General features: G+C 46.0%; 1 protein-coding gene across 1 annotated transcript in view; it reads right to left on the bottom strand.

The window, feature by feature from the left end:
- Positions 1-250: 250 nt before the first annotated feature.
- The window catches only part of slc35g1 (solute carrier family 35 member G1), an 80,083-nt gene continuing 53,488 nt past the window's right edge, over positions 251-26,845 (bottom strand). The window contains exons 2-3 of the mRNA XM_038821952.1: positions 24,697-24,877; positions 251-9,358 (exon numbers count right to left, since the gene is read on the bottom strand). Of these exons, the coding sequence (XP_038677880.1) occupies positions 8,599-9,358; positions 24,697-24,877 (941 nt within the window). The 3' untranslated portion in view covers positions 251-8,598. The remainder of the gene's footprint in view (positions 9,359-24,696; positions 24,878-26,845) is intronic.

Raw genomic sequence — 26,845 nt, 5'->3', positions numbered from 1 at the left:
CATCTCGCTCCTTTTCTTTTTCCCTTATCTGTACATACCTTTCTCTCGTTTTTCATTCTGCTCGGGTTATTCTTTTTTCCCCTCATTTCGATTTCAAGCTGCTTTAATTCTTTTTCATGTTCAAGCTGTTTCATCTGTAATTAAATTCTTGCCATTTCCAATTATTCTGATTGTATCTCAGGCAATTTTAAATGATACAGCTGCAATTATTTTCCCTTTCCGTATTTTGTCAGGCAATGTGAACTGTAAATTTTTGCCACGTCTGAAAGCCTTGTTTTAGTCACCACTTGTAAGGTACATTGCACAACCGTCTCCACCCCCAAAAGCTTCTGAGCCACTGAAAGAGCCATTGTCCACAATACATTCCCTATTTAAACTTGAATACAACACTTGAAAAGCCAACACAAATATGCTCACCCCTCACTGTCTTTGAGTTCACGAAGCCAATACAATCACGAAAGATAGACTTTTATCACACAAGCCCCCAATTTTTTTTATGCGCCAGGGTTTAAATGTATTATGGAGTCCACCTGACCTATAGCTTTTTATTGAATTTGGCTAGGATGAGAAGAGCCTTCACTTCAGGTGTGATTCATCAGACTTCCTAGGAGCTTTCAACAAAACAAAATTTATTATAAGAAATTTATTATAACATATTTAAAACACAGCAAGAATTTACAAACATAAAAAAACACAGCAGCTAGAGTAATCTATGTAAATAACTCTTGATGAATCCCTCTAAGTAACTGTTCCAATTCAATACAAAAATCCAATAAACCAAAACCCCTTTCAAGAGTATGGCCCAGCACACTGTAATCTCACTTAAATTGGGCTGGTCCTTTCCCTGAGATTCTGATCCAGTTCCAACCAGCAGATTCAAAATTCCTTCTGGAAAGCAACGCTACCTTTAAAGTTACCAAGGTAGTTTGCCATACACAATGTGCTTTTAGTTCCCAGGAGGACCTTTAAAATGAAAACAGGGAAACACTGCTTCTCTTCTGCAATCCAAAGCAACAATCCAAAACTGATACGCAAAAATCCCTCACCTGACAGCCACAGCCCGTCTCCACGCACACTGAAGCAGTGCTACAGGTCACGTGGTAAGACCAAATCTTTCTTAATGGTTCACTCACATGACAGTCGGAATAAACAGGTCATTCTCGTGTTCGTAGGTTGTGGCTAGTGATGCTCCGCAAGAATCAGTTCATGGCCCCCAGCTGTTCACAATATATATCAATGATTTGGATGTGGGGACCAAATATAATATTTCCAAGTTCACAGATGACACAAAGCTGGGTGAGAATGTGTTGTGAGTAAGATGCAAAGTGGCTTTAAGATGATCTGGACAGACTTAATAAATGAGAAGAGCATGGCACATGAGATATAATACAGAAAAATGTGAGGTAATTTATTTTGGTAGAAGGAACAGATGAACAGAGTATTTCTAATTAGAAAGAGTAGATATACAGAAGGATCTACCTGGATGTCCTAAACAATAAGCCACTGAAGGCTAAAATGTAGCTGCAGCAAGTAATTAGGAAGGCTAATAATATGCTAGCCTTTATTGCTAGAAGGTCTGTGTGCAGCAAAGTCTTACTTCATTTTTTGCTCCCCCCACCTCAGGAAGGCTATTATTGTCAAAGGGGGAATGCAACAAAGGTTCACCAGATTTGTTCCCGGGCTCTTTGGAATTCTCTCCCTCGTAGCACTGTGGAAGCTTAGTCATCAAGTATGTTTTGTTCTGAAAAGGAATGAGATAAAAAGCAGAAACTCTACAGAATCCAGGCCAGTTTCTTCAAAGGGTAGTCCAAACATGGTTAAACAGCCGCAAGTCTGCAGGCCACATATTACCTGCTGCTGGAGAGTCACAAAGTTGAAACAGAGGCAGTGACTCAGAAGTAAGAGCAGAATACAAATGGCACAACAGCCACAAAAATGTTATATTGCAGAACATCAGAAATAACATTCCAGCCATGTGATAACATAACAAGAGCAGGCAAATCAACCATATTAATGTCCTCAAAATTCATGTTTCATTTTTATTGAGCAAAATACAAACATTTTATTGCAGACATTGATGCCCAATAATTAAAAACAAGTTTCTCATATTGCAATGTTTCATTCAAATATAGAATTTTCCAACAAAAGTTTAAGTGAAAAAATATCACAATTTCCTCAAAAATATTTGAATATGTTTAAAACTGTGGGAAATACCTTCAAACAACTTTAAGTATATTGAATTTAAAGCACAGAAATAGGTACATGTTGGAGTTTATGTTCCACATGAGCCTCTCCTCCCTCCCATTTGACTTCATCTAATCCTATCAATTGTGCAAGTTAGAACAGTATTAGGAAAAGCTTTGCATCTAGGAGTTTGTAATATTGTGAAAATGCAGTGATGCTAAAGAGCTTCCTGCAATTTGTATGATTATCCCGAAGCTTCCTGTCAAATGGTCAGCAGACCATATTGTTATCTGCTCAGTTTCCCAATCCTGTCCTCTGCTGTCTTCCTGGTCTTTCACTAACCATCCTCCCCCGATGAGCTTCACTCACCCCCTAATTTTCCATTCACACCCATTCCTTCCTCAGCCTTTGATCCATCCTAATGTGCTTTTAGATGTGTTGGCATGAATACATTTTTGAACCTTTCTAAGGTTGTCTGGCAATATGATTGCAGATATTACATTGCATTTTAATCACAGAAATAGGCCTAAATGGTCCTGGTGTTTAAGCTCCACATGAGCCTCCTCCCACTTGAATCATCTAATCCTATCAGCATAACCTTCCATTTCTTTCTCCCTCGTTTGTTTATCAGCTTCCCTTTCAATGCTTCTGTACTTCTACCTCAATAAGTTCTTGTGACATGTCCCATATTCTAACCAATCTCTGGGTTCTTTTCTGAATACAGCGGTACATTTATTAGTGGGTATCTTCGGTTTGTGACCCCGGAGAGCAATGTGACTGGCATCACTTTCCATTTGGTCTTTGCTAATGCTATAGACAGAAGCAAATCAAATCACAGAATTGCGGTGCAATGGATCAATGGCTGTACACTCCAGCCATGTCAGATCATCCACTGGGGAAAATATTTAAATAAAATCAAAAGTTCAAGAATTTTTTCAAAAGTTAAGAGTAAGTAATTTAATTCAAAAGGTCTTCTTGAGAAAAACAGAGCAAGCTGGCAAGAAGGGGAGAGAAGAAATCCACATTTCATAGCAAAACAAGTTGCAAAAGCCACGGAGCACGAGGAGTGAAACAGCAAGAAATGATAATTGTCTCTGTCATAATTAACTTAGAAAAGGGAGAAACATTTAAGACAGAGAGAATACAATGGGAGAGAAGAAAATGGGCTCACTTCCTAGAGCTACTTACCAAGTATTACTTAGCTGCAGTGAGTAGTGACAGAGTAAAAATATTAGGTTCAGGAGCAACATCCTGGCAAAATAATTAGTTTTTAAATAGAATAGAATAGAATCACTACAGTGCAGAAGGAGGCCATTTGGCCCATCGAGCCTGCACCAACTATCTCAAAAATATCTGACCTAGACTCATGATCTACCCTATCCCTGAAATCCAATAACTCCACTTAACCTTTTGAACACTAAGTGGCAATTTAGCATGGTCAATCCACTTCATCTGTGCATCTTTGGAACGTGAAGGAAACCGTAGCACCCGGAGGAATCCCAGGCAGACTTGGGGAAAATGTACAAACTCTGCCTAGACAGTGACCAACAGGAATTGAACCCTGAAGAGTTCAAACCAAATACTTGGTCCCTTTTAAAAAACGAGTATTTCTTTAGTGCATGTTGACTGAATATAAATCACGAAACCTTTTCAGTGCAGAAGGCGGCCATTTGGCCCATCACGTCTGCACTGGTTCGCTGAAAAGCGCATTCTACCCAGTCACACTTCCTCGCCTTATACCGAAAACTGTGCCGATTCTCTCTTTTCAGATAGAAATCCAATTCCCTTTTGAATACCGCAACTGAACATGCATCCTCCATCCCCTCAGCAAGTTTGTTCCAAACTCCAAACAACTCTGGGTGAAAGAGACTTTTCTTCACATTACTTTTGCTCCTTTTTACCAATTATTTTGAATCTGTGCCCATTCTTGATACTCGTTCGAGAGGGAACAGTTTCTCACTATTTACTCTGCCCGTACCCCTCAGGATCTTGAATACCTCTATCGGTTCTCCTCTCAGCCTTCTTTTATCCAAGGAAAACTGTCCTAACCTCGCCAAACTATTCCCATAGCTACAGTTCTTTATTACTGGAATCATTCCTGTGAATCACCTCTGTATTCTCTCCAATCCTTCACATCCTTCCTTGAGCATGATTCCCAGAACTATACGCAGTACTCTAGATGAGGCCTAAATATGTCTTATACAAAGTTGAACAGGACCTCCTTATTCTTGTACTCAATGTCCTATTACAAATGGAAAGTCACCTTGTTCAGGCTCGGACAGGAAGAGACAAAGTGGGAGAACGGAGGGTGCTCCCATCAACATCCTTCTTTCAACATTAGGCACCCTTCCTGCCCCCATAAGGTCTTGGCCCTGCTGATGGTCAGTTGCAACCCCCTCTGCCGACCTCCCTCTGCCACCTCCTCAGGTCTCCTCACCCACTCCCTCTGCCGGGACCTTGCACTTACCTGGTTCTGTTCTCCCAGGACTCGTTCTGTGGGTGGACCGTTTGCAGTCCCAGTGCTGTCCACTACAGCTTCTGGCACAGCTGGGTTAGAGACCTGCTGATCAATCAGATTGGCCAGCAACTCGGAGGTGGAACTTCCTGCTGATTAAGGACAGAAGTCCCATCTCCAGTCAACGAATATTCGCTGGAACATTAAATGATTGCACGCAGCCAGTATCTGCCCCGATGCGTTCACTGCTGACTCTCCAGATGGCAAGAAGGGAAATGCTGGAAGCCTAATATTCCCGGCCATCGAAACAGGAGGAGGTGAAGTTTCCACTGCATCAGCTACTGACACAAGTGGAGAATTCGGGAAACTAAGCAATTGCATTCTGAGATTTTCCCATGAAGTAAGTCGGTGGATGCAGAATCTTTACCCACTATTAGGTTGAATTTAATTGTCCAATGACTTACTGGGAAATAATGTGGGCAATATATTTGTTGTGCCTGTTGGAAGCTGTATGTCTAAATATAGTGCTTAACCAAAAATAAACCCCTGACTGACATTCAGCATTTGATGAACTTGAGTCTCTAAAAGCACCCATGGGTAGCACATATTGCTGGACTTGTTTCAAAGGTTTACTGCAAGGCATTTTTTTCCCCACCACCATAAATTCCCGCGTGCAGCTGTGGGGGTTTCAAAACCTGACATGCAACTGCTGGTTTAGCACACTGGGCTAAATCGCTGGCTTTTAAAGCAGACCAAGGCAGCCCAGCAGCACGGTTCAATTCCAGTACCAGCCTCCCCGAACAAGCGGCGGAATGTGGTGACTAGGGGCTTTTCACAATAACCTAATTGAAGCCTACTCGTGATAATAAGCGATTTTCATTTTTCATATTGTAATTTTTAAGTGTAGAGGGACTTCAGTTGCATATTTTAAATGACCCAACCAATAAGATCAATGCTGTGTTGCCACAGAGTTAATAATAGAAAGGCAACATTATTGGTGGCCCCTCAGACAGAGGCAACGCCTCTCATTATTAACCACAAAATCTAATCAAGCTTAAATAAACTCATAATTTAAGTCACAGGACTACCTGTTAATAGGCAATACTCCAGAAAGTGTCCACCATGTCCACAAGCCTACATGTTCCTTCTCTAAAGGCACCAGTTTCCAGATCAGACATGAGAGCTAGACAAGAGCACAAAACATGCATTTATATGGTGTATTTAACAGAAGTCTGAAGGTGCTTCACAGGAACATTATCAGACAAAACCTGACACCAACCACACAAGGAATTATTAGAGCAGGTGACCAAAAGTTTGAGAAACAGGCAGATTTTAAAGAATGGCTTAAAACGCATAGATATATTAGAGAGGCAGAAAGGTTTAGGAAGGAAAGTCGGAGCCAAGAACTAGATAACGGACAACAAGGCTACTAAAGGTGCAGCAATGAAAACTGGGGATGCACAAGAGGCAAAAATTGGAGGAGGATAATGTTTGAAGCCACCCGCAATGAGACGCTTTGCAGAAATGTCATGAAAAAAGCAACCTGGCAAGCAGGAAACAGGGACAAGCGAAACAAGTAAAAACAGGTGGTTAAACAACAGCAGTGACAAGATCAATGGAGATAGGGCATGAATGGAGAAACGGAACATAAAATCAAGATCAAAGAAACAAAAGAAAAAGGGAAGGGGGAAGAAATCTTTTCTCAGAGGGTCATGAGTCTGTGGAACTCTCTTCTCCAGAGAGTGGTGGAGTTAGTGTCAATAAATATTTTTAAAGGCAGAGGTAGATACATTCTTGAATAACAAGGAAGTCAAAGATTATTGGAAGTAGTTGCGAATGTGGACTAGAGGCCACAACCAGATCAGCCATGATCTCAATAAATAATGGAACAGGCGCAAGGGGCCAAATGGCCTACTCTTGCTCCTAATTCATATGTTCATATGTTTGTAAGCTGCAAAGTTGACTTGGAGAAATTATCTTGTGGAATTCAAGATTACAGATGGCTTTTTTGAAAAAAAGCAATTGTGGAAACTCACTCATAAAACATGCAAAGACTGTCAAAAAGTATACTCAACAAAATCCACTGCAAACTAACCATATTTAACCTATTTAATAGGTTATTTAACCTAGAAACTATCAATGAAAGGTTAAATGGCTGGATATTTGACAGCATGCATCCGAACTTTGGTAATTACAGAATCCTAGAATCTGGCTCCTTAAGTTCCATCATACATCTGCTAAATATGGGAACTATTTTCTTCTTTAGCCTACAAATGAACACATTTATAGCAGACTATGTCAGAAGAAACAGCGACACCAACGCTCGACACCAACGCCTGAAAAGAGTATCATTGCAACAACCAAGCAAAGTCAAAACAATTTCCTCTCACTGCTATTTTAATAGTGGAATTAAAGGTTAACACTTCCATTGAAGATAGTGGAGCGGAGTTTGGTATAACGTGTTAAACATCTGTACGATAACATCACTTCCAGACTTTATTGGCTCTCATTGGCAGGATTGCTTCAAATTGTGGTGTTGGGGATGGGGGGGGGGGAATCAGCAAAACCAATTGCACAATATTTTTAAATTAGTTTGCCCGTTGAAATACGTATACATTATTACAATTTACACAAAAAAACTTTTCTGTTTCATGTTCTATGAAATGATACTGCTTAACACGAGACAAAATAAATAATAAATACTCATACTAAGTTGCAGGATAAATATAAATATTAATTCAATATTAAAATGTTGCCCCTCCACATGTACATTTTGGTATTTTCTACAAAAGATTGCTGCAAGTTTGACCAAAAGTTGTGACATACCCTTTTGAAAATTCAACAGTCCTTTCTAAGTGGGCCACAGTGGCCTGATTATTTCAAATGGACTGCATGCTGCACTGTTGTGATAACATTTGGTGTTCTTTATGGAGAAAGCTGGAACAAAGAATTACATACTCAGAAGTGCTGTCTGCTGTTTGGAATGTGTGCACAATGCATGTCGTTTGCACCATTAACCATTAGTTTTTTAATCTGTAAATTTATATGTTGGTGGATAACAGTTAGATGTGTGCAGAATGGTTTTACTGCGTGAACAAAATTAACCTTGTTCCTTTAAAGCTGCAATCATATTTCCTCCTCTCACTTACGCAATACTGAAATTTTATTTGTTTTTTAAAAGTCTACTTTTATCAAACATTTTGAAGGCTAAGTAATTCTGTATGTTTTACAGAACATCATGTCTATTATTCAAGAACTCCCAGAAAGAGAGAAAAGAAAGAAAACATTTGCATTTAGTGTTTTTCATGATCTCAGGGTATCCGAAAAAGCTTTGAACCAGTTATAAACTTTTGAATAGTCATTGGCAGCAACCCATTTACACAGCTAGCTCTCACAAATACCAATGTGATAAATTACCAGATAACCTGTTATCATCGAGGGATAAACATTGACCACAATAACAGGAAAACTTGCCTGCTCTTCTTTTGAGAAGTGCCGTGGGATCTTTTACAGCCACATCAAGAGGGATGACAGGGCCTCGCTTTATCATCTCATCCACAAGAAGGCACCTCCAACAAGCAGCATGCCTGAGGCTGTACTGCAACGTCAGTCTGGATAATGTACTCAAATCTCTGGAAGGATGCATCATCCCATGACCTTCTGACTCAGGGGTGACATTGCTACCACTGAGCCAGGACCAACATCCAGATAGGACTAGGGCAGTCAAGGACATGTATAAAATATTACAAAATATTACATTTTGATTCTTTAAAAATTATTTTTCAAGATCCACAATTTAAATGATTGCCCTTATTACTACATCGTCCTGAGAAAATCTTAGTTAAGGGTATGAATACTCAGGGTATTCAGAAAGCAGATGGGTAGCCATCCTGCTTTTTAAACTAGTTTTTTTAAGCATTCCTCACCAACTACATTCAAATTTCAGTTGTGCTTCTAGGCTACCCAATGGTTTCCTTAGTCTTTCTGGTGGTGCTATACCATTTCCGAATAGCAACTCCAGCGGTGCCAACAGTCACGCACAATGCTCCTCCCAAACTCCACCAGGTAGGGGTATAACTGAGGAATAAATACTGCAATAAAAAGGCCATCAGCACTTCTGTGGTCTTCATAAGAGCCACGGGCCCAGCCTTCTCAATCTGCAAAGCTTTTGTGAGAAAGATCTGTCCTATCAGTCCGAAAACACCGATCAGAATTAGAAACACTCGATCCACTCCACAGTTGGGCAGGCGCCACTCATGAGTGACAGAGACCGCAATCACTGATAGAATTATTCCAGTCATTGAGTAGTACCAAATGGAAATGAGATAATTGACAGACTTGCCCATTTTCCGGATCGCAATTAGAGCCAGTGCTGCACAAATTGCACCTGCAAAAGCAGCGAGGGTGCCCCTGACACGACCCATGTAGTCAAATTCAGATCCAGAATCGACAGAGCCAAAGATAAACCGAGGTCTGGCAATAAGGACTACCCCAGTTAAAGTAAAAATAATGAAGATGGGATCCCACCAATTGCATTTTTCCTTCAGAAAAATCCATGCAAATATACTAACGAAGACCGGGTTACTAATCATAATAACAGTGGCATCGGCCAAAGGCATCTGTTGTATTGCATAGAAGATCAGCATCATGGCAGAAGCACCAAGGATCCCTCGCATGCAAACCCAAACTCTTTGGCCTTTTGGTCCCAGCATGTCAAGTCTGCAAAATAATGACAGATTTTTTAATAATTGTTTAAATTTGGTGCAGCTGTTTCCCTTATCTGTAATACATTTTTTAAACTTTTGATTTCTTGAATTAATGATACCTATTTGTTTAGCTTTACTTACATGCACTGATTTTTTTTCTATTCATTTTCAAATTATCCCTGCCAACTATCGGAATGAATAAACAGTTAGTCTTGAATGTCTCTCAAAACTAATAGCTTCATTCTATGCTGTAATGATTCCATAAAAACTGCTATCAGAGTCCGGCACTGTCTAAAAAATGTCCTGCTGCAAGAAGAAATCTGCCTCATGTGGTGCTGCTGAGTACTGCAGTATAACAGCAGCAGACAACAGGTTTGCGGCGGGGCAGGGCGGGGAGGCTATGACTGATGGAGTACCCTATGGAACTGGTAGGAGAGAATGTCCACCTCGAGGTTTATAATCATGCCACCTGTGGTTTGCATCAGGAAATGGGCATCTACTGTGATTCTGGACCAGTAGGAGGGCAACTGCAGAGAGAATGGTGGATGGAGATTAGTTGTATTGGCAGTGAGATACATTATTCTCGTGAAGCCAGGAGGAGAACTCCAGTTAGTCCCAGTTCCAAAAAAGTAGTTTTCAAGTTATCGTTTTTTTGTTCCCTGTTATACTGCTGAGTAAAGTCAATAGAGTTTACACAGTACATTTTCCAACCAGGTGTCTCACAAAATGGTGATGAGTCTTAAAAACATCACAGGACCCAAATTTGCACATAGGGCTCTATCATGAGAAGCCTAACAGTTGGCCCCTTTCAGAGGGGTGTCAGCTTGGATGAGAAGCAGAACAAGGCAATAAGATTAACGTTGCAATTTATGAAGCATTTCTGCAGCCAGTGAAAACTTCTCCTTGGAGTTTCACGATTGTTTCATCATTCAATGGGCCAATTTTGTAGAATATATCGGATCAAAGCAAACAGTAAAGAAGCTACCAACAATAGACTTTAAGGGAGCGGTAATGTGGATTTATTGTTAGGCTTCAAAAGGCAACTATTGCACCATTACCTCTGAAGTCCCCAAGGATTTGTTCTGGGCTGGGGACTCCAATTCCTCAATTATGGGCTGCACCATTGCAATATCAGAGTCAGGGGGGGGAGTTGTTGGGTTACGGGTATAGGGTGGATATGTGGGTTTGAGTAGGGTGATCATTGCTCGGCACAACATCGAGGGCCGAAGGGCCTGTTCTGTGCTGTACTGTTCTATGTTCTATCTCTACCATTACCTTTGTATTGTCCAAAATTCAGTTTCACATAAGCTGTAATTTCCTCAGTTAAATAATAGGAAGGCAAAACCATTCTCTTTAGTCCTTTCCTCCCATTTATCTTAGGCCATACTGTTGAAGCTCTCAATCATGTCTTTTTTGCAATCAAATTCAACCATTCCAATGAGAGGAAAAGAAAGAGCGAAATAGAGAGAAGAAAGAAAGGAAAACTCCTTTCACAACCTCTGCACATCCCAAATAGCTTTAGTGTCAATGAATATTTTTCAAATACTGTTGCTGTTTTAAGAAGTGCAGCAACCAAATGGGGCAGCAGGGTAGCATGGTGGTTAGCATAAATGCTTCACAGCTCCAGGGTCCCAGGTTCGATTCCCGGCTGGGTCACTGTCTGTGTGGAGTCTGCACATCCTCCCCCTGTGTGCGTGGGTTTCCTCCGGGTGCTCCGGTTTCCTCCCACAGTCCAAAGATGTGCGGGTTAGGTGGATTGGCCATGCTAAATTGCCCGTAGTGTCCTAATTAAAGTAAGGTTAAGGGGGGGGGTTGTTGGGTTACGGGTATAGGGTGGATACGTGGGTTTGAGTAGGGTGATCATGGCTCGGCACAACATTGAGGGCCGAAGGGCCTGTTCTGTGCTGTACTGTTCTATGTTCTATGTTCAAATCCCCCACAGCTGTCTCACAAATCAATAATAGTCAGGTACATTCTTTCAAACGGTTAAATTGATAAATATTTACCAGGACAATAGGGAGAACTCCTTGAAATATAGTGTGATGATGTCTTTTATGTTCACTTGAGAATGCAAATAGAGCCTCAATTTAACACCTCAACCAAAATATGCCACAAGCAATGCAAATGGAAAATTTCTGGAGAATATTGCCTGGAGGAATTGGCATTGAGCAGTGCATTTTTGTTGCAAGGTCAGAGATCAGCTTTCTTGGGGATTGGGTTCTATGCTTTGAAAAAATAATTAATTTGCCTTAAATTTCCGGAGATAAGCCAATCAGTTCAAGAATTTATGGCATAACCGCTCCCAATTTTTCAGACAGCAGGTGGTAATCATGATTCTACTGTTCATTAAATTATTCCCGCTATTCTTCCTTCCGTGGATTTTGTTATTTCCTCTGCGTCTTTCTTTTCTTCACTCATTTACTTTAAACCTGCAGCAGATTTTCAGTCATGATGAAAAAAGTTACAGACCCAAAACATTGGGCGCGATTTAATAGAAACAGTTCGAAGTGTGATATCGGGTGCGACTTCCCGACGGCCACCCGGCGAGACTGCAGCCCATATTTAACGGCACTGTGTCCGCCAGGAACCTCTCAGCGGTACAGGGTGTCCCGCCAGCTCTTTCGCCAGACCCATGCCCGGCAGCATGCTTTTAAACGGTTCCTCTAAACTCACTCCCAGTCAGCACACAAGCATGGCACCATGCAGACCTGCTCCTTGTTTTGGGGATGCCGACCCGACTAGGCTTCTGGACACTGTGGAGCTGAGACAGGACACTCTGTTGCCCCAAAGTAGTGGGAAGACAAGCTGCAGGGCCACCAATGCCGTCTAGGAGGCAGTGGCAGCAGCTGTCATTTCGTACAGCATGACCAGGAGAACCACTGTATAATGCTGAAACAAGATCAAAGACCTCCACAAAGCTGCAAGGGCAAGTCTCAAATGAGTTGATCATTTTAGACCAAATGATCCTTTGCAAGCATTGAACACATGTCCACTGTCCCGCAGGTTCTCCACCTGAAGGCACAAGCGCCAGCAATGCATAGCACTGAGGCCAACACTACTAGGGTGGCGACCACAGTGGAACGTTTGGAGCACAACGTCAGCACCTTGAGTGGTGGTCCCCAAGGCATGGCTCAGTCTGTGACGACCATGTCTCAGGGCCTCAATATCATGTCCCAGTCACTGTGGAATGTGTCCTAGACACAGGTGGACATTGCCGATGCAAGGGAAAGAATGGCCCAGACCGAGTTGGACATAGCTGAGGCAGTCCAGAGCATATCCCAGTCACTGAGGAGGATCGCTGAGGGTGTCAACACCATGGTGCAGACTGTTAAGTAATGGGTTAAGAGACATTGCAATTAGTTGTCTCATTTATGTTAAGTGTCCAATAATTGACACTGATATGTAAAGGGGCTTCAGGTGGCCTCTGGGTCTGGTGATATGTAGAGTTTTGTGCAGAGTCTGTTGGAAGAAATAAAAGTGTGTTGGTGAAAAAGGAACAGAACTTTTGTCTCTTCATACCACAGCATCTAATACGTCTAACACAGACAACGGGGAGGCGCCAGGACCGGCAGAGCCGGTAATGCCAAGGCCTCTGGAGCTCACTCCAGCTGCCTCTCCATCCTATGGAAAGCCCCAGGAACCTACGGGCATCATCGGGTAGGAGGGAGCACTGGCGGCCGAACCTGTGCCTGCCGCCATGGAGATGACAGAGGTCTTCAACCACCCGAATCCTCCCTCTTGACTGGCTTGTCTTAAGGTCAGCGGGCAAAACAGGGTGGCAGGGCAATGTCAGTGACACCGCTAAGTCGGCCGAGGTCCTCTGGCTCTAGACTCTCCGGCGGCCATCCACCAAGGGCTGCAGAAGACTTAGCGGAAGAGCATGGAAGGTTAAGATGTTTGAGGATCACCGAGTGGACCCTGGGGAAGTGGGGAGGAACTAGCTTCAGCTAGGGACAATAGAAGGTTCAAATGTTCACCATTTAACATCTAACACCTGATACATATGCAGCCTCTGGTCATGTTATTCTACACAACCGGCCTGCCTGCACCCCAACCCCCTGTGGCCCTCCGCTCCCCCCACCCCTGGACCCCCGGGCACAGTTATTCTAGATCAACAGCCCTCGATGCAGACCCTGTTCAGAGGATGGGCATGAGCCCACTGTCAGCAGAAGCTCAGGGGCCAGACTATGGCATAAACTGAGGAGCAGCAGACCATACCTCACAGCGAGTTATCACCACTCCCCTGCTGTGTATATTGATCTGCTGACAGTGCCAACACAGGCCTATCACCCTGCGTGATATTACAGGGTAGTCGGGAGGAGGTGGTGTGAGAGGGTAAGAGGGAAATGGGGGTCAGGGAGGTCAATGAAAGGAGGGTGTGAATGGGGAGGGGAGGAGAAAAGGGGATGAGCTGACGCACAAAGCCTTGTCCTATGAGAAGCGGGCATGGGTGAGAGCCTGTCTGGCCCTCTGATCATGCCGGACCCTCGCAGCTGCCTGTCTTCCATCCTCCAGCTGCACCCGCGGGCCTGAGCTCATTCCTCCAGCCCCTCGCGGTCCGGCCTCTTCTCATCCTGCTCAGACGAGGCCACGTACTCCATCTCCTCCTCTTCAACAACGTCACCCCACTGCTGTGACAGGTTGTGGAGGGCACATCAACCACCACAAAGCAGGAGACTCACTGGGGTTTGTACTACAGTTCACTGCCAGGACGCAATCCGATGCACCACTCAATGACAGCATGCATGCGTGACAACATGGGCCTTATTATATCGAGTCTCCACATCGGTCTTCAGCCTCCACACTGGCTTCCTCAACCAGGACCTCAGCGGACATCCTTTATCGCTCAAGAGCCAGCCTGTCATCCTGGGGTGATCTTCAAAAATGCCAGGGATCTCAAGAGTGTCCCAGAATGCAGCTGTCATGCCCACTCCCTGGGAAGCATGCACACACATGCATGATCCGGAAGCGGTGGTCGCACATGAGCTGAACATTCAGCGAGTGGAACCTCTTCCTATGAACGAAGGGCAGTCCCTGATGCCCCAGTGCGCGCAAGGCGACATATGTGCTATCAATTACCCCCTGGACCCGGGGCATCCCAGCAATGGTGGAGAATCCTGCAGTCCGTGTATCGTGATGGGCTTGGTCCAGCTCAAATTCGACATAGTTAGCTGCCTGGGCATACAGGGCATCCATGACTTCACGGATGCACTTGTGGGTTGTAGCTTGTGATATGCAACTTAAGTCTCTGCTCGAGCCCTGGAATGATACGGTGGCATAAAAATTTAGGGTTGTGGTGACCTCCATGGCACCTGTAGCGGGCGTCCTCCACCTCCACAAGGTGTCAGGTGAAAAGGACATGACACAAATGCTGCACCATCTTCTTGTTGAGGTGGAGTCTCCTGCGGCACATGCTATCTGTCATCACTTCGTACATCTTGGTCTGTCGCCAGCATCTCCCTCTGGGCATCTCCTCGGCCTGATGGACAGCCAGGTCTGCAGGGTGTGCAGCGGCCCCTGCACATGTGGTGCCGCCTCCAGCCTGTGTTGCCGCTGCTGCCTTCTCCGGCGTCTGGCCTCTTGGGCCACCACCAACACCGCGAGGGCAGCCGCTGCGGGGTCATCCATTGTGATATCTGTAAGGAATTGGAGAAGGAGGGAGACGACAATCAGATAGGGCTTCCACTCGAGGACGCTCATATACCCGGAGCCTCCCCCACTCTTACGTGTCCTGCCTTCTCTCAGAGTGTCATCCACCAAGTCACGTGTGCTGGAGAACCTTGCTCTGCAAGCTCACCCCCCGGCCACATCAGGAGCCGCTAGACCCCAGATCCCTGCCGGGAACATTGGAGAGACCATGTTCTGATGCTCTCCCCTGATCCACATGCACATCCTCTGGTCACAGGAATATCCCTGGTGCTGAAGTTCAGCTCTAGAGTGTTTGATTATTGGTTGCTGCATCTGTGGTGTTGACACCTCCAGTGTTCAGATTATTCAGCCCTCACAGCTTGATTGGAATGCTGGGCAATAACACTTGTCTCAGAGGTGGCATGTGTACCCACGAAAATGTACTTGGGAGCTGTGAAGTGCTCACATAACTAACAATGCCAATTCCTTATTAGTAATAGCCTTCAGCTGTGCAGCCCGAGGTTGCTCACAGTCAAAGAGAGTTAAAGTGACCATCGGCATTTTTGTGAGGGCCATAAAGAATCCAGCACGAGTTTTCAGGATGCAAAGAAATAACATTTATTTACAATAACATATATATATATACACACACAACAGCAGCAACTTCCCTTGTTGCTCACTCCTCTCTCTCTCTGCTGGTTCCAAACTGGCCAGCTCTGTTTATGCAGGGAGTCTGCTAATGATTTCTCCGCCCCTCATTGGGGAAGCTCATACTCCCATAGGATTGTGGAATTGTCATTAGTCCCCAGCCAATGGTAAGCAGGCAGGTTATAACATCCCTCCCCCCCCAAAGTCCAAGGAATCCACCGAAGACTCTGGCGAAGCAGGGCGTCGGACTCGTTTTGCCGCAGGCCGGATACCATTTGCACGAGGCGCTGGATCGGGCGGCGTGTAACGAGATGGAGACCGGCGCTTCCGTGATGAACGGCGCAACGGTTGTGCATCCACGGCCCGTGGGCCCCGAGGATTCCCCCTCTGAGGTGTCTTGTGTCTCCATCTCGGAGTCAGAGTCTGCTGCCTCCATCGTCTCGGCGTCTCTAACCCAACGCGGTTCTGCCACGACCTGCGCAGGCTTTGAGTGAGGCACCAGAGGAAGATTGTGAGGAAAACTTTCCATTCTGTCTGGTTTCTGTGGCTGTAGAAATGAGCTCCTGGGGCGGGGAATCTTTGGAAGGGATGGTCTTCTGGACCGAACATGGTCTACATGTTTGCGCTGGAGACGACCCTGGGCTTGCACCTGGTAAGAGATAGGGCCCGTTTGACGAAGGATTACGCCAGGGACCCACTGGGCACCACCAGCAAAATTCCGAATGAACACTAGGTCACCGGGCATAAACTGCCGAATCGGCCGATGCCGAGAAAAACCATGTCCCTGCCGTTCTTGTGTGCAGCGTACATTTGCGCCAATGTCCGGGAAATTCATGCTAAGGCGGGTGCGAAGTCTCCGGCCCATTAGGAGTTCTGCAGGAGCTACCCCAGTCACCGCATGGGTGGTGGTCCTATATGAAAACAAAAACCAAGCCAGTCTCGTGTCCATCGACCTGGAAGACTGCTTCTTTAGGCCTCGTTTGAATGTCTGCACTGCGCGCTCCGCCAACCCATTTGCAGCCGGGTGGTAAGGGGCAGTGCGGATATGGCGTATGCCGTTCATCTTCATGAACCTCGCAAACTCATCACTTGTGAACGGAGTGCCGTTGCCCGTGACCAGCACCTCGGGGAGGCCATGCGCACTGAAAGACAAACGCATCTTCTCGATTGTTGCGCAGGACGTTGTGCCCCCCATCTTATGCACCTCTAGCCATTTAGACTGGGCGTTGATTAATAGCAGGAACATGGATCCTTGAAAAGGGCCGGCGAAATCCGCATGCAAGCGCGCCCAAGGCCGCCCTGGCCATTCCCAGTGATGTAGGGGCGCAGCCGGCAGAAGCTTCTGATGCTCCTGGAAAATGGAGCAGTTTTGGGCCACCTTCTCAATGTCGGTGTCGAGGCCTGGCCAACAGACATAACTCCGGGCCAATGCTTTCATTTTGATCACACCTGGATGCCCATTGTGCAAGTCTCTCAGTATCAGCTCCTGTCCTTTTTCTGGGACAATCACACGCGTCCCCCACAACAGGATGCCGTCTTTACGCTGAATTCGGACAGCTTGGAGGAAAATGCCCACAATTCGCCTGGGAGCTGTCTATGCTGCCCACCATACAGGACTACGTGCCGAACCTTTGGCTCCGTCTGGGTCCACTCACGGATCTGTGAAGCCATGACAGGCAAGGTGTCCATAAAATTTAGGGTTTCAACCACCTCACCGGTCGTGGGGGTCGACATGGGGCCGGTCGATAAAGGCAATCGGTTCAGTGCGACGGCATTCCCTATCTGGGTTCCTGGTTTGTGCTCCAGAGAATACTCGTATGCAGCGAGCAACAAAGCCCAGCGCTGGATCTGTGCGGAAGCAATGGGCGGTATTAGCTTATACTCTCGGAAAAGTCCCAGCAGAGGATTATGATCAGTCACGATAGTGAAGTGGCGGCCATATACGTACTGGTGGAATCATTTCACCGCAAAAACCACTGCCAGGCCCTCCTTCTCGATCTGCGCGTACCTTTTTTCACTGCAGTCAATGTGCGGGAGGCGAAAGCTATCGGCCGCTTGGCCCCGTTCTCCATCTTGTGGGACAGGACGGCCCCAATACCATACGGGGATGCATCACATGAGACGAGCAAAGGCTTTCCAGGGTCATAGTGGGTTAGTAACCCAGACGATGACAAATGTTGTTTTACCCGCCGGAAAGCGGTTTCTTGCGGCTGACCCCAAACCCAGGTGTGATTCTTCTTTAGCAGTATGTGCAATGGGGCCAGCGTCGTTGCCAGATTGGGGAGGAACTTTCTGTAATAGTTTACGAGGTCGAGAAACGAACAAAGATGCGAAGTGTCAGTCGGGGCGGGAGCCTGTTGAATCACGCACACCTTCTCTGCGACGGGGTGCAAACCTTCGCGGTCCACCCGATAACCCAGGTAGACTACTTCCTTCACCTGAAAAACGCACTTTGTGCGACGTAAACGGACTCCAGCCTCCGAAAAGCATCTAAGGACAGCCTCCAAATTTTCCTGGTCCGATGTCCATGTGATCAAAACGTCATCTAGAGTAACAAAAGAATCCCCCCAACTCACAAACCCCCACATAATTCGGAGAATAACCCTCTAAGTAGACACAACACGCGGTAAACTTCTCAAAATGCCCTCCATATCGCGTTGAAAAATAGCGCAGAGGATACTCCAAAGGGCAAACGTGTATATTCATACAGGCCCCGGTGCGTATTAATCGTTACCTATGGCCGGGAGTCAGGGTCCAGCTCCAACTGTAGGTAGGCGTGACTCATATCTAATTCTGTGAACGAGAGTCCGCCTGCAAGCTTTGCGCAGAGATCCTCTATGAGAGGCATTGGGTATCGGTCGAGTCGGGAAGCCGTATTCACTGTAAGTTTATAGTCGCTGCACAAGCGAACTGTGGCATCTGGCTTCATTACAGGTACAATTGGTGCTGCCCAGTCAGCGAAACGGACGGGCCTGATGATATCCAAAGTCTCCAAACAAGTGAGCTCCCCTTCTACCTTCTCGAGCAAAGCGTAAGGCACCAGGCGCGCCCGGAAATAGCGCGCGTGGCTCCTGGTTCAACTTGGATACGGGCTACGGCCCCTTTTATTTTCCCCAAACCGGGCTGGAATACATCTGGGTATCGTCCTGGCACCTCAGTCAACCCTCCAGAAACTGTTTGGAGGATGTGCTGCCACTGCAACCGCAACTGGCGCAACCAGTCCCGACCCAACAGGCTGGGCCCATGGCCACGCACCACGATAAGTGGGAAACGCCCCTCCTGGCGTCCATAAACAACAGGGGTCATCGTAGTTCCTGCAATGTCCAATAGTTCCCCCGTGTACGTGGCAAACCTGGCCTGTGTCGGTTAAGGTAAGGGTCTGTATACCCTGCTTGATGCGGTCGAATGTCCTCTGGGCGATCACGGAGACTGCTGCGCCAATGTCCAACTCCATCTCAAGCGGGTGACCATTGACCCTACTGTCACTTTAATGGGGGCCACACGGGGAGCTGCCACACAATACAGCTGCAGGCAGTCATCCTCCGTCTCCACGTCCCCGCGTGTAGTCGCCGCAGGTTCATCCAAATGAAAGGTACGGCCCCTGGGCTGCCCCCAGTTTCGGTCAGAACGACGGCACCTCTGGCGCCCCCAGGACCGCCGTCCGTGACGGGGTTGGCGCCTACAAGTCTGGCACGGACATGGCTCCTCATTCATTGGTTCTGGAGAAGGCTCCATTTGGGGAGGAATGTCCGACGGCCACTGGCGCCGCCTCGCCCAAGATACCGCAGGGGTGCAGTGGGATGCTTTCGGACGGAAGGGGTTTCACCCCAAGGCATGCACCTCCATTCCCTGTAGCTCCTGCACTCCTTGAGACAATACTATTTGAATGGCCTGTTGAAAAGCCAATGTTGGCTCGGCTAACAACTTTCTCTGGGTGGCCGCACTGTTAATACCGCAAACCAAACGGTCGCGTAACATCTCTGACAAGGTCTCACCATAGTCACAGTACTCTGCAATCTTGTGTAGCCTGGATAGAAAATCGGCAAGGGATTCTCCTGGGGTCCTCTCAGCGGTATTAAACCGGTAACGTTGGACTATCGTGGATGGGGTTGGGTTAAAATGTTGCCCCACTAAGTTCACAAGTTCATCAAACGTTTTGGTGTCCGGCGCAGCTGGGTACATAAGGCTCCTAATCACCCCAAACGTATGCGGGCCGCAGGCGGTGAGCAATATGACCACCTGGCGCTCGTTTTTGGTGATGTTGTTTGCCCGGAAATAGTAACGCATCCGTTGTGCGTACTGGTTCCAGCTTTCCAGCGCAGCATTAATAACATCCAAACGCCCATACAGAGGCATGGTGTACTAGAAAACAACTTCCAACCTGTATCCAACAAAAATCCAGGGAGGTGGCTTCAGCAGTGTAGACAGCTATTCACTTTAACCCTCGTCGCCAGTTTTGTGAGGGCCAAAAAGCTGTGCAGCCCGTGGTTGCTCACAGTCAAAGAGAGTTAAAGTGACCATCGGCATTTTTGTGAGGGCCATAAAGAATCCAGCACGAGTTTTCAGGATGCAAAGAAATAACATTTATTTACAATAACATATATATACACAACAGCAGCAACTTCCCTTGTTGCTCACTCCTCTCTCTCTCTCTGCTGGTTCCAAACTGGCCAGCTCTATTTCTGCAGGGAGTCTGCTAATGATTTCTCCGCCCCCCCTCATTGGGGAAGCTCATACTCCCATAGGATTGTGGGATTGTCATTAGTCCCCAGCCAATGGTAAGCAGGCAGGTTATAACAGGCATTTAACGAAGAACAGAGCTCTGTCCTGGAAGCTTCTGTAGCAGCTGTAATTGCCCGTGTTATGGGTATACACAATATTGGGGGATGGCTAGTCAGCCCTGCAGACATTACGCAGACAAAAGGAGTGCTAAACGGCGCCCGAATGATTACTCGCTGGAGAGCCAGTTAGTTCCCGGCGGGGATGTTGGATTGAACTTACATCTCGTAAATGAGATGGAGATTAATCTTAATTGGTGCCATCTGAGCGGGATCTGAAACTCGCAAAGTGCAGGCCGGTTAGATCGCGAACCTATTCACACTCGGCGGGAATCCCGATTTTGACCTCTCCCGCTCTTTAACCAGCGCGCCCGGATCGATTAATTCAATTTCTCTCTCAATAGAGGCTGCTGAATATTTCAACATTTGATGTACAGCTACATGTATAGCTACACTGTAATGACTTTGATTACCACGTGGATGGAGAAAAAGGATGCAGTGATCAGAGAAACATAGAAAATAGGAGCAGGAGGAGGCCATTTAACCTTTTGAGCATGCTCCGCCATTCATTATGATCATAGCTGATCATCCAACTCAATACCCCCATATCCTTTGATTCTCTTCGCCCCAAGTGCTATATCTAACTGCTTCTTGAAACTATACCATGTTTTGGCCTCAACTACTTTCTGTGGAAATGAATTTCATATTCTCACCACTCTCTAGATGAAGGTCTACCCCATATCCTCAGACTGTGACCCCTGTTTATGAACACCCCCACCATTAGAACATAAGAACTAGGAGCAGGAGTAGGCCATCTGGCCCCTCGAGCCTGCTCCGCCATTCAATTAGATCATGGCTGATCTTTTGTGGACTCAGCTCCACTTTCCGGCCCGAACACCATAACCCTTAATCCCTTTATTCTTCAAAAAACTATCTATCTTTACCTTAAAAACATGTAATGAAGGAGCCTCAACTGCTTCACTGGGCAAGGAATTCCATAGATTCACAACCCTTTGGGTGAAGAAGTTCCTCCTAAACGCAGTCCTAAATCTACTTCCCTTTATTTTGAGGCTATGCCCCCTAGTTCTGCTGTCACCCGCCAGTGGAAACAACCTGCCCGCATCTATCCTATCTATTCCCTTCATAATTTTAAATGTTTCTATAAGATCCCCCCTCATCCTTCTAAATTCCAACGAGTACAGTCCCAGTCTACTCTGGGAACATCCTACTTGCATCTACCCTTTCTAGTCCTGTTAGAACTGTATAAGTTTCTATGAGATCGCCCCTCATTCTTCTGAGCTCCAGGGAATACAATCCTAACCGGATCAATCTCTGCTCATATGTCCATCCTGTCACCCCAGGAATCAGACTGGCCATCCTTCGCTGCACTCCCTGTAGAGAAAGAACATCCATCCTCAGATAAGGAGAACAAAACTGCACACAATATTCCAGGTGATGCCTCACCAAGACCCTGTATAATTGCAGCAAGACATCCCTGCTTCTGTACTCAAATCCTCTTGCCATGAAGGCCAACATTCCATTGGTCTTCTTTATTGCCTGAGGCACTTGCATGCTTACCTCCAGCAACTCGTGTACGAGGACACCCAGATCTCATTGCACATTCTTCTCTCCTAATTTATGGCCTTGCGTTTTTGCTACCAAAGTAGGAAACCTTGCATTTATGTAAGTTATACTACATCTGCCATTCACTTGCCCATTCACTCAATTTTTTTTTCCCCCCCCAATTAAAGGGTAATTTAGTGTGACCAACCCACCTACCCTGCACATCTTTGGGCTGTGGGGCGAGACCCACGCAGACACAGGAGAATGTGCAAACTCCACATGGATAGTGACCTGGGGCTGGGATCAAGCCCGAGTCCTCGGCGCTGTGAGGCAGCAGTGCTAACCACTGCACCATCATGTCACCTGCCCACTTACTCAACTTGTCCAAATCACACTGAAGGATATCTGTATCGTCCTCACTGTTCACCCTCCCATTCAAATTTGTGTCATCTGCAAATTTTGGAGACGATGGGTGGGATTCTCCGACCCCCCCCCCCCCCCCCCCCCCCCCCCCCCCGGGGGGGGCATGAATCCCGCCGCTCCGACTGCCATATTCTCCGGCGCCGGTTTTCGGGCGGGGAATCACACCGTGCCGGTCAGGTGCCGTTGACAGCCCCCCCCGCCGGCAATTCTCCGGGCCCTGATGGACCGAGCGGCCATCGATTTCTGGCCAGTCCCGCCAGCGTGGATTGTACATGGTCCCACATGGCAGCACCGGGCAGGTAAGTTGGCTGGTGCAGTCCTCTGGTGGGGGGGTGGGCCACGGTGGCCTGGCCCGCGATCGGGGCCCACCAATTGCGGGCGGGCTTGTGCCGTGAGGGCACTCCTTCCTTCTGCGCCAACACGGCACAGAGAAGATACTCCCCTGCGCATGCGCTAGAATACGCCGGCGGTTCTGCGCATGCGCTAACTCGTGCAGTCCCTCCGGCGCCGGCTGGCGCGGAGCCAATCCCTCCGCCACCGGCCGAGCCCCCGCAAGTGTGGAGGATTCCGCTACTTCCGGTCCGACCCGGGAGTGGTTTGCGCCGTCTTTTACGCCAGTGTCGGGCCATCGCGTGCATTCGGGAGAATTCCGCCTAATATACTTTGTTCCCTCATCTAAATCATTAATATATATTGTGAATAGCTGGGGTCCCAGCAATGATCACAATAGTCACCGTCTACCATTTGGAAAAAGACCTGTTAAGTCTTACTCTTTGTTTCCTGTGTGCCAATCAGTTTTCTATCCATTTCAATTCAATACCCCTAATCCATGCGCTGTATTTTACATGTTAATCTCTTTTGTGGGGCTGTCGAAAGCCTTCTGAAAGTCCAAATAAACCACATTCCCTGGCTCCCCCTCATCAACTCTACTAGTTAAATCCTAGTTACATCAGAGCAGTAGGGTCATTTGAGCTAGTCTGCAATCATCATCAGGACCTAATGAGAGATTCAAAAGTCAAAGTTTGGCTTAAAGGTCAAAGATTAAAAAGGCCTGCTGGGAAATTGAGAGATGCAGAGAACAAATGAAAATCTAGCACTGGAGGATCAAAATCTAGGATTGGAAACACTAGAAACTGTCTGCAGGTTGAGATCTAGAAGTGATAAATAAGCTGTGTCATAAGATATTCAATTATTTTGTATTAAATTGAAGTAGCTTAATATATTAAAATATTCACTAATGCCCATCTTGGATCTGATGATGGCTTGCTGTTCTCTTTTCAAGTAATAACATAAGCAACTCTAAGAAGAGGTTTACTTGAATATATTTACTTCTGTTCTGCTTTTCAATTTTGAATGTCCCAACCAACTAACAAGTTCTTCATGATAGTCTTAATTTAAATACTGAAATTACAGTTGTTTAGTCCATAACTTTGGCATTGCACTGACAGAATAATAAAATATGTTTAAAGCTAGACACACTCATCTTAGACCATTGGTGTCTAATCACTCAATAAATATCCATGCAAGTTGCTAGTCTCCCAATATAGGTCTTGCAGTAAATGCTTAGTTCATGATTTGTCTTGTGAGAGAATCTAGAACTAGATTAAGGGGTTGCCCAATTGATAGGGAGATGAGGTGAATTCTTTTCTCAGAGCGTCATGAGTCTTTGGAACTCTTTTCCTGAAAAGGTGGAAGCAGAGTCTTTGAATATTTTTTAGGCAGAGGTGGATAGATTCTTGGTAAGCAAGAGGGTGATAGGTTATCAGGAGTTGGCGGGATGTAGATTTGAGGTTACTGTCAGATCAGCCACGGTTTTATTAAATGGCAGAGTAGGCTTGAGGGACTGAATGGCCTATTCCTGGCTCCTGTTTTTATGTCCGTGTGTAAGACATCAAGAGAGCTTTGGATTACATACAGGAATAGGAAGAAAATTATGTTTTATCTGTTTGTAACTACAATCATGTTGTCTAAAAGAACATTGCACAATGATGTCAACAGTTTTAAAAAATAATTCTGCTTTAGCAGCTAGGGTGTTTGTTCTTATCTAACAAAATTGGTTGAATTTGGTAGCTGCACGTGTACAATATAGGTGACCAACCATTAAAAAGTTCATAACACTGGTAAGGAACAGTTTGATCATTTATGGAATCTTGAGGGTTATAAAAATAGTATGTTCCTTACAATAGTTGTTGCAGAAGTGACTCATTTTTTAATATATTAGGAATTCTACATATATGCGTATGCTAATGATAACTTCAAACATAATACCTGCAACATATAGCATGCCACAGGAGGTCTATTTTATACTTACTCATTGTATATGATGGCAGGCCATGAAAACAGCCACTGAAACAAACATCGAATCCCACTGATTTCCAGAGAATGAATGTCTTTAACTTTCTTCACCAAGAGTGAAGTGACTGAAAAGAACACACAGGATAACAAGACATAGCATAATCCGAGCCACGCCCATTCACGCTTCTTCTCTTTTGCTGCAAGGGAAAAGAAACCTAGTTTATCAAACTGTTCAAGCTATAAATACAAAACAGTTACAATATAGGTGGGCCACAGAATTAAAACCATAAGAACCAAACGAGTTTGTTAAACTGTTCAGCTATAAATACAATACAGGTACGATTTAACGGGAAAGAAACAGAATCCTGTTTTGGGCGCATTTAGCAGGGTCGTTCTTTGTACCAATGCCCCACTGAGGCCACATTTACCTTAATTTCCCGCACTGACTGGCACTTCCAGGGTGCCCGAGTGGCACTGCCAGGCCAGGGTGCCAGGATGGCAGTGCCAAGGTGTCAAGCTGGCAGTTCCAAGGTGCCCGGGTGGTAACAGGAGTGCCAGGTGTAGCCACCTGGGGTGGCCACGTCCCGATTCCAAAATGGACACTCACAAAGAGTGCAGGGAAAAATGGACAGCACTAGAGAAAACAAGCAGGTGCAAGGTTTCCTGTGTATTAAGACTTGCAAAACCCAGACAGAACTGAAACCAATAGCCATTAGCATAGTAATGAGCTATCTCCGGGTACAAAAATAAACATTGAAACAATCGAGACCAGGACAGACTCCCCGGTGCCAGTGGAAGCTAAAACAAATGCAGGCCAACGGTTACATAGGGCCCGCCCAACGATCAGGGAACAACCCCGGTATTGGAGAAAATCAATACAAATGATTGGGACATGGTCCAATTAATTGGGACCAAGTCCGGGGTCCGCCCAGAAGGGCGCGAAACCCCTGGGGACTATAAAACAGAGTCCCCAAGGTCAGTTTGCTCTCTTGGAAGATCTCTTCACCTTCACCTTGGCTTTTGGCTCTCAGCGACGAGAGGCCGCAAAGCATCAACCAAGTAAGTCTAAGGTCAACGCACGCTATGAGATAGGCGCTCCTAACTACTATCCCATGCCCGTTCGAAGCCAGCAGTATCAGAACCGGGCAACGGCCATTGTTCCTCTGACTGAGTGGGCCACTCGAATCTAAGTATAGGCTTTAGTAGTAGTTGTAGTTTAGTGAGTAGAGTTTATGCATTAGTAATAATTGACTGTGTGTGTAAATAAATGTGTATTGATCTCAAACTTACTAACTGGTGTATCGAGTCATTGATCAGTATTCGGCTTTGAACCCTGTGGTGGTATCAGAAAGATACCTGGCGACTCTTGAGCAAAGGTAATTAAAACAGAGAAAATTAAGGGAAAGCATAACGAGCAACACAGGGTACCACCCTGCCCAGAGCCCGAATACCGGGGGCCCTCCGATGGCCTGGCAGACTGCCCTGGGTGCCGTTACGCCTGATCCATATTTGTGTGGGCCAGTACTAATTGCCGCCACGGAGAGGTCTCCCAGGTGTGTGCATTCTATCCCGGGCCTTGGGAGACTCCAGCACAGACATTTTTAAGTGAGGCTAACTGCTCACTTAAATATGCAAATCTAGATCCTGCCCAGTGAGGGCAACTTCAGATCGCAACTTCTTGCGAGAACTCATTCAATCTCACAAGGTGTCCCGAACGTCGCAATTCTTGCGATCGGTCTCATCGCATTCCGAGTCTGGTGCGACAAGGCCGTTCGATTGGGCCCAACATCTACTATATAGATGGATCATATAAATAAAAGCGAAAGAATCAAACTGTTCTGCTTATGTTCCACATGATCCTCTGCAAGCTCTACCTAATCCTACCTGCCTAATCACTGTTTACTTTGTAAATACAGTAGTAACCTTACAATGCATTTCTACAGAGAAGGGTTCCAGTCAAGCAATATCTCAAACCTATTACCCAACTCCAATTCCAGTTCTCTTACCCAGAACTCACCGACCAGTCAGTAAAGTGTAAATCTTGAGAGTAGAGGCAGGTTCACTCACACTAAATCAACACCAAGATAAATTTTAAAATACTTATGGGACACAAAGGACTGGATCTCTTCATTCCATTTGGGATCAAATCCAGTGGTATGTGGAGT

The sequence above is a fragment of the Scyliorhinus canicula genome, chromosome 16 (genome assembly GCF_902713615.1).
Source record: "Scyliorhinus canicula chromosome 16, sScyCan1.1, whole genome shotgun sequence".
Classification (NCBI taxonomy): domain Eukaryota; kingdom Metazoa; phylum Chordata; class Chondrichthyes; order Carcharhiniformes; family Scyliorhinidae; genus Scyliorhinus; species Scyliorhinus canicula.
This window is presented reverse-complemented; position numbering and strand designations above follow the sequence as displayed.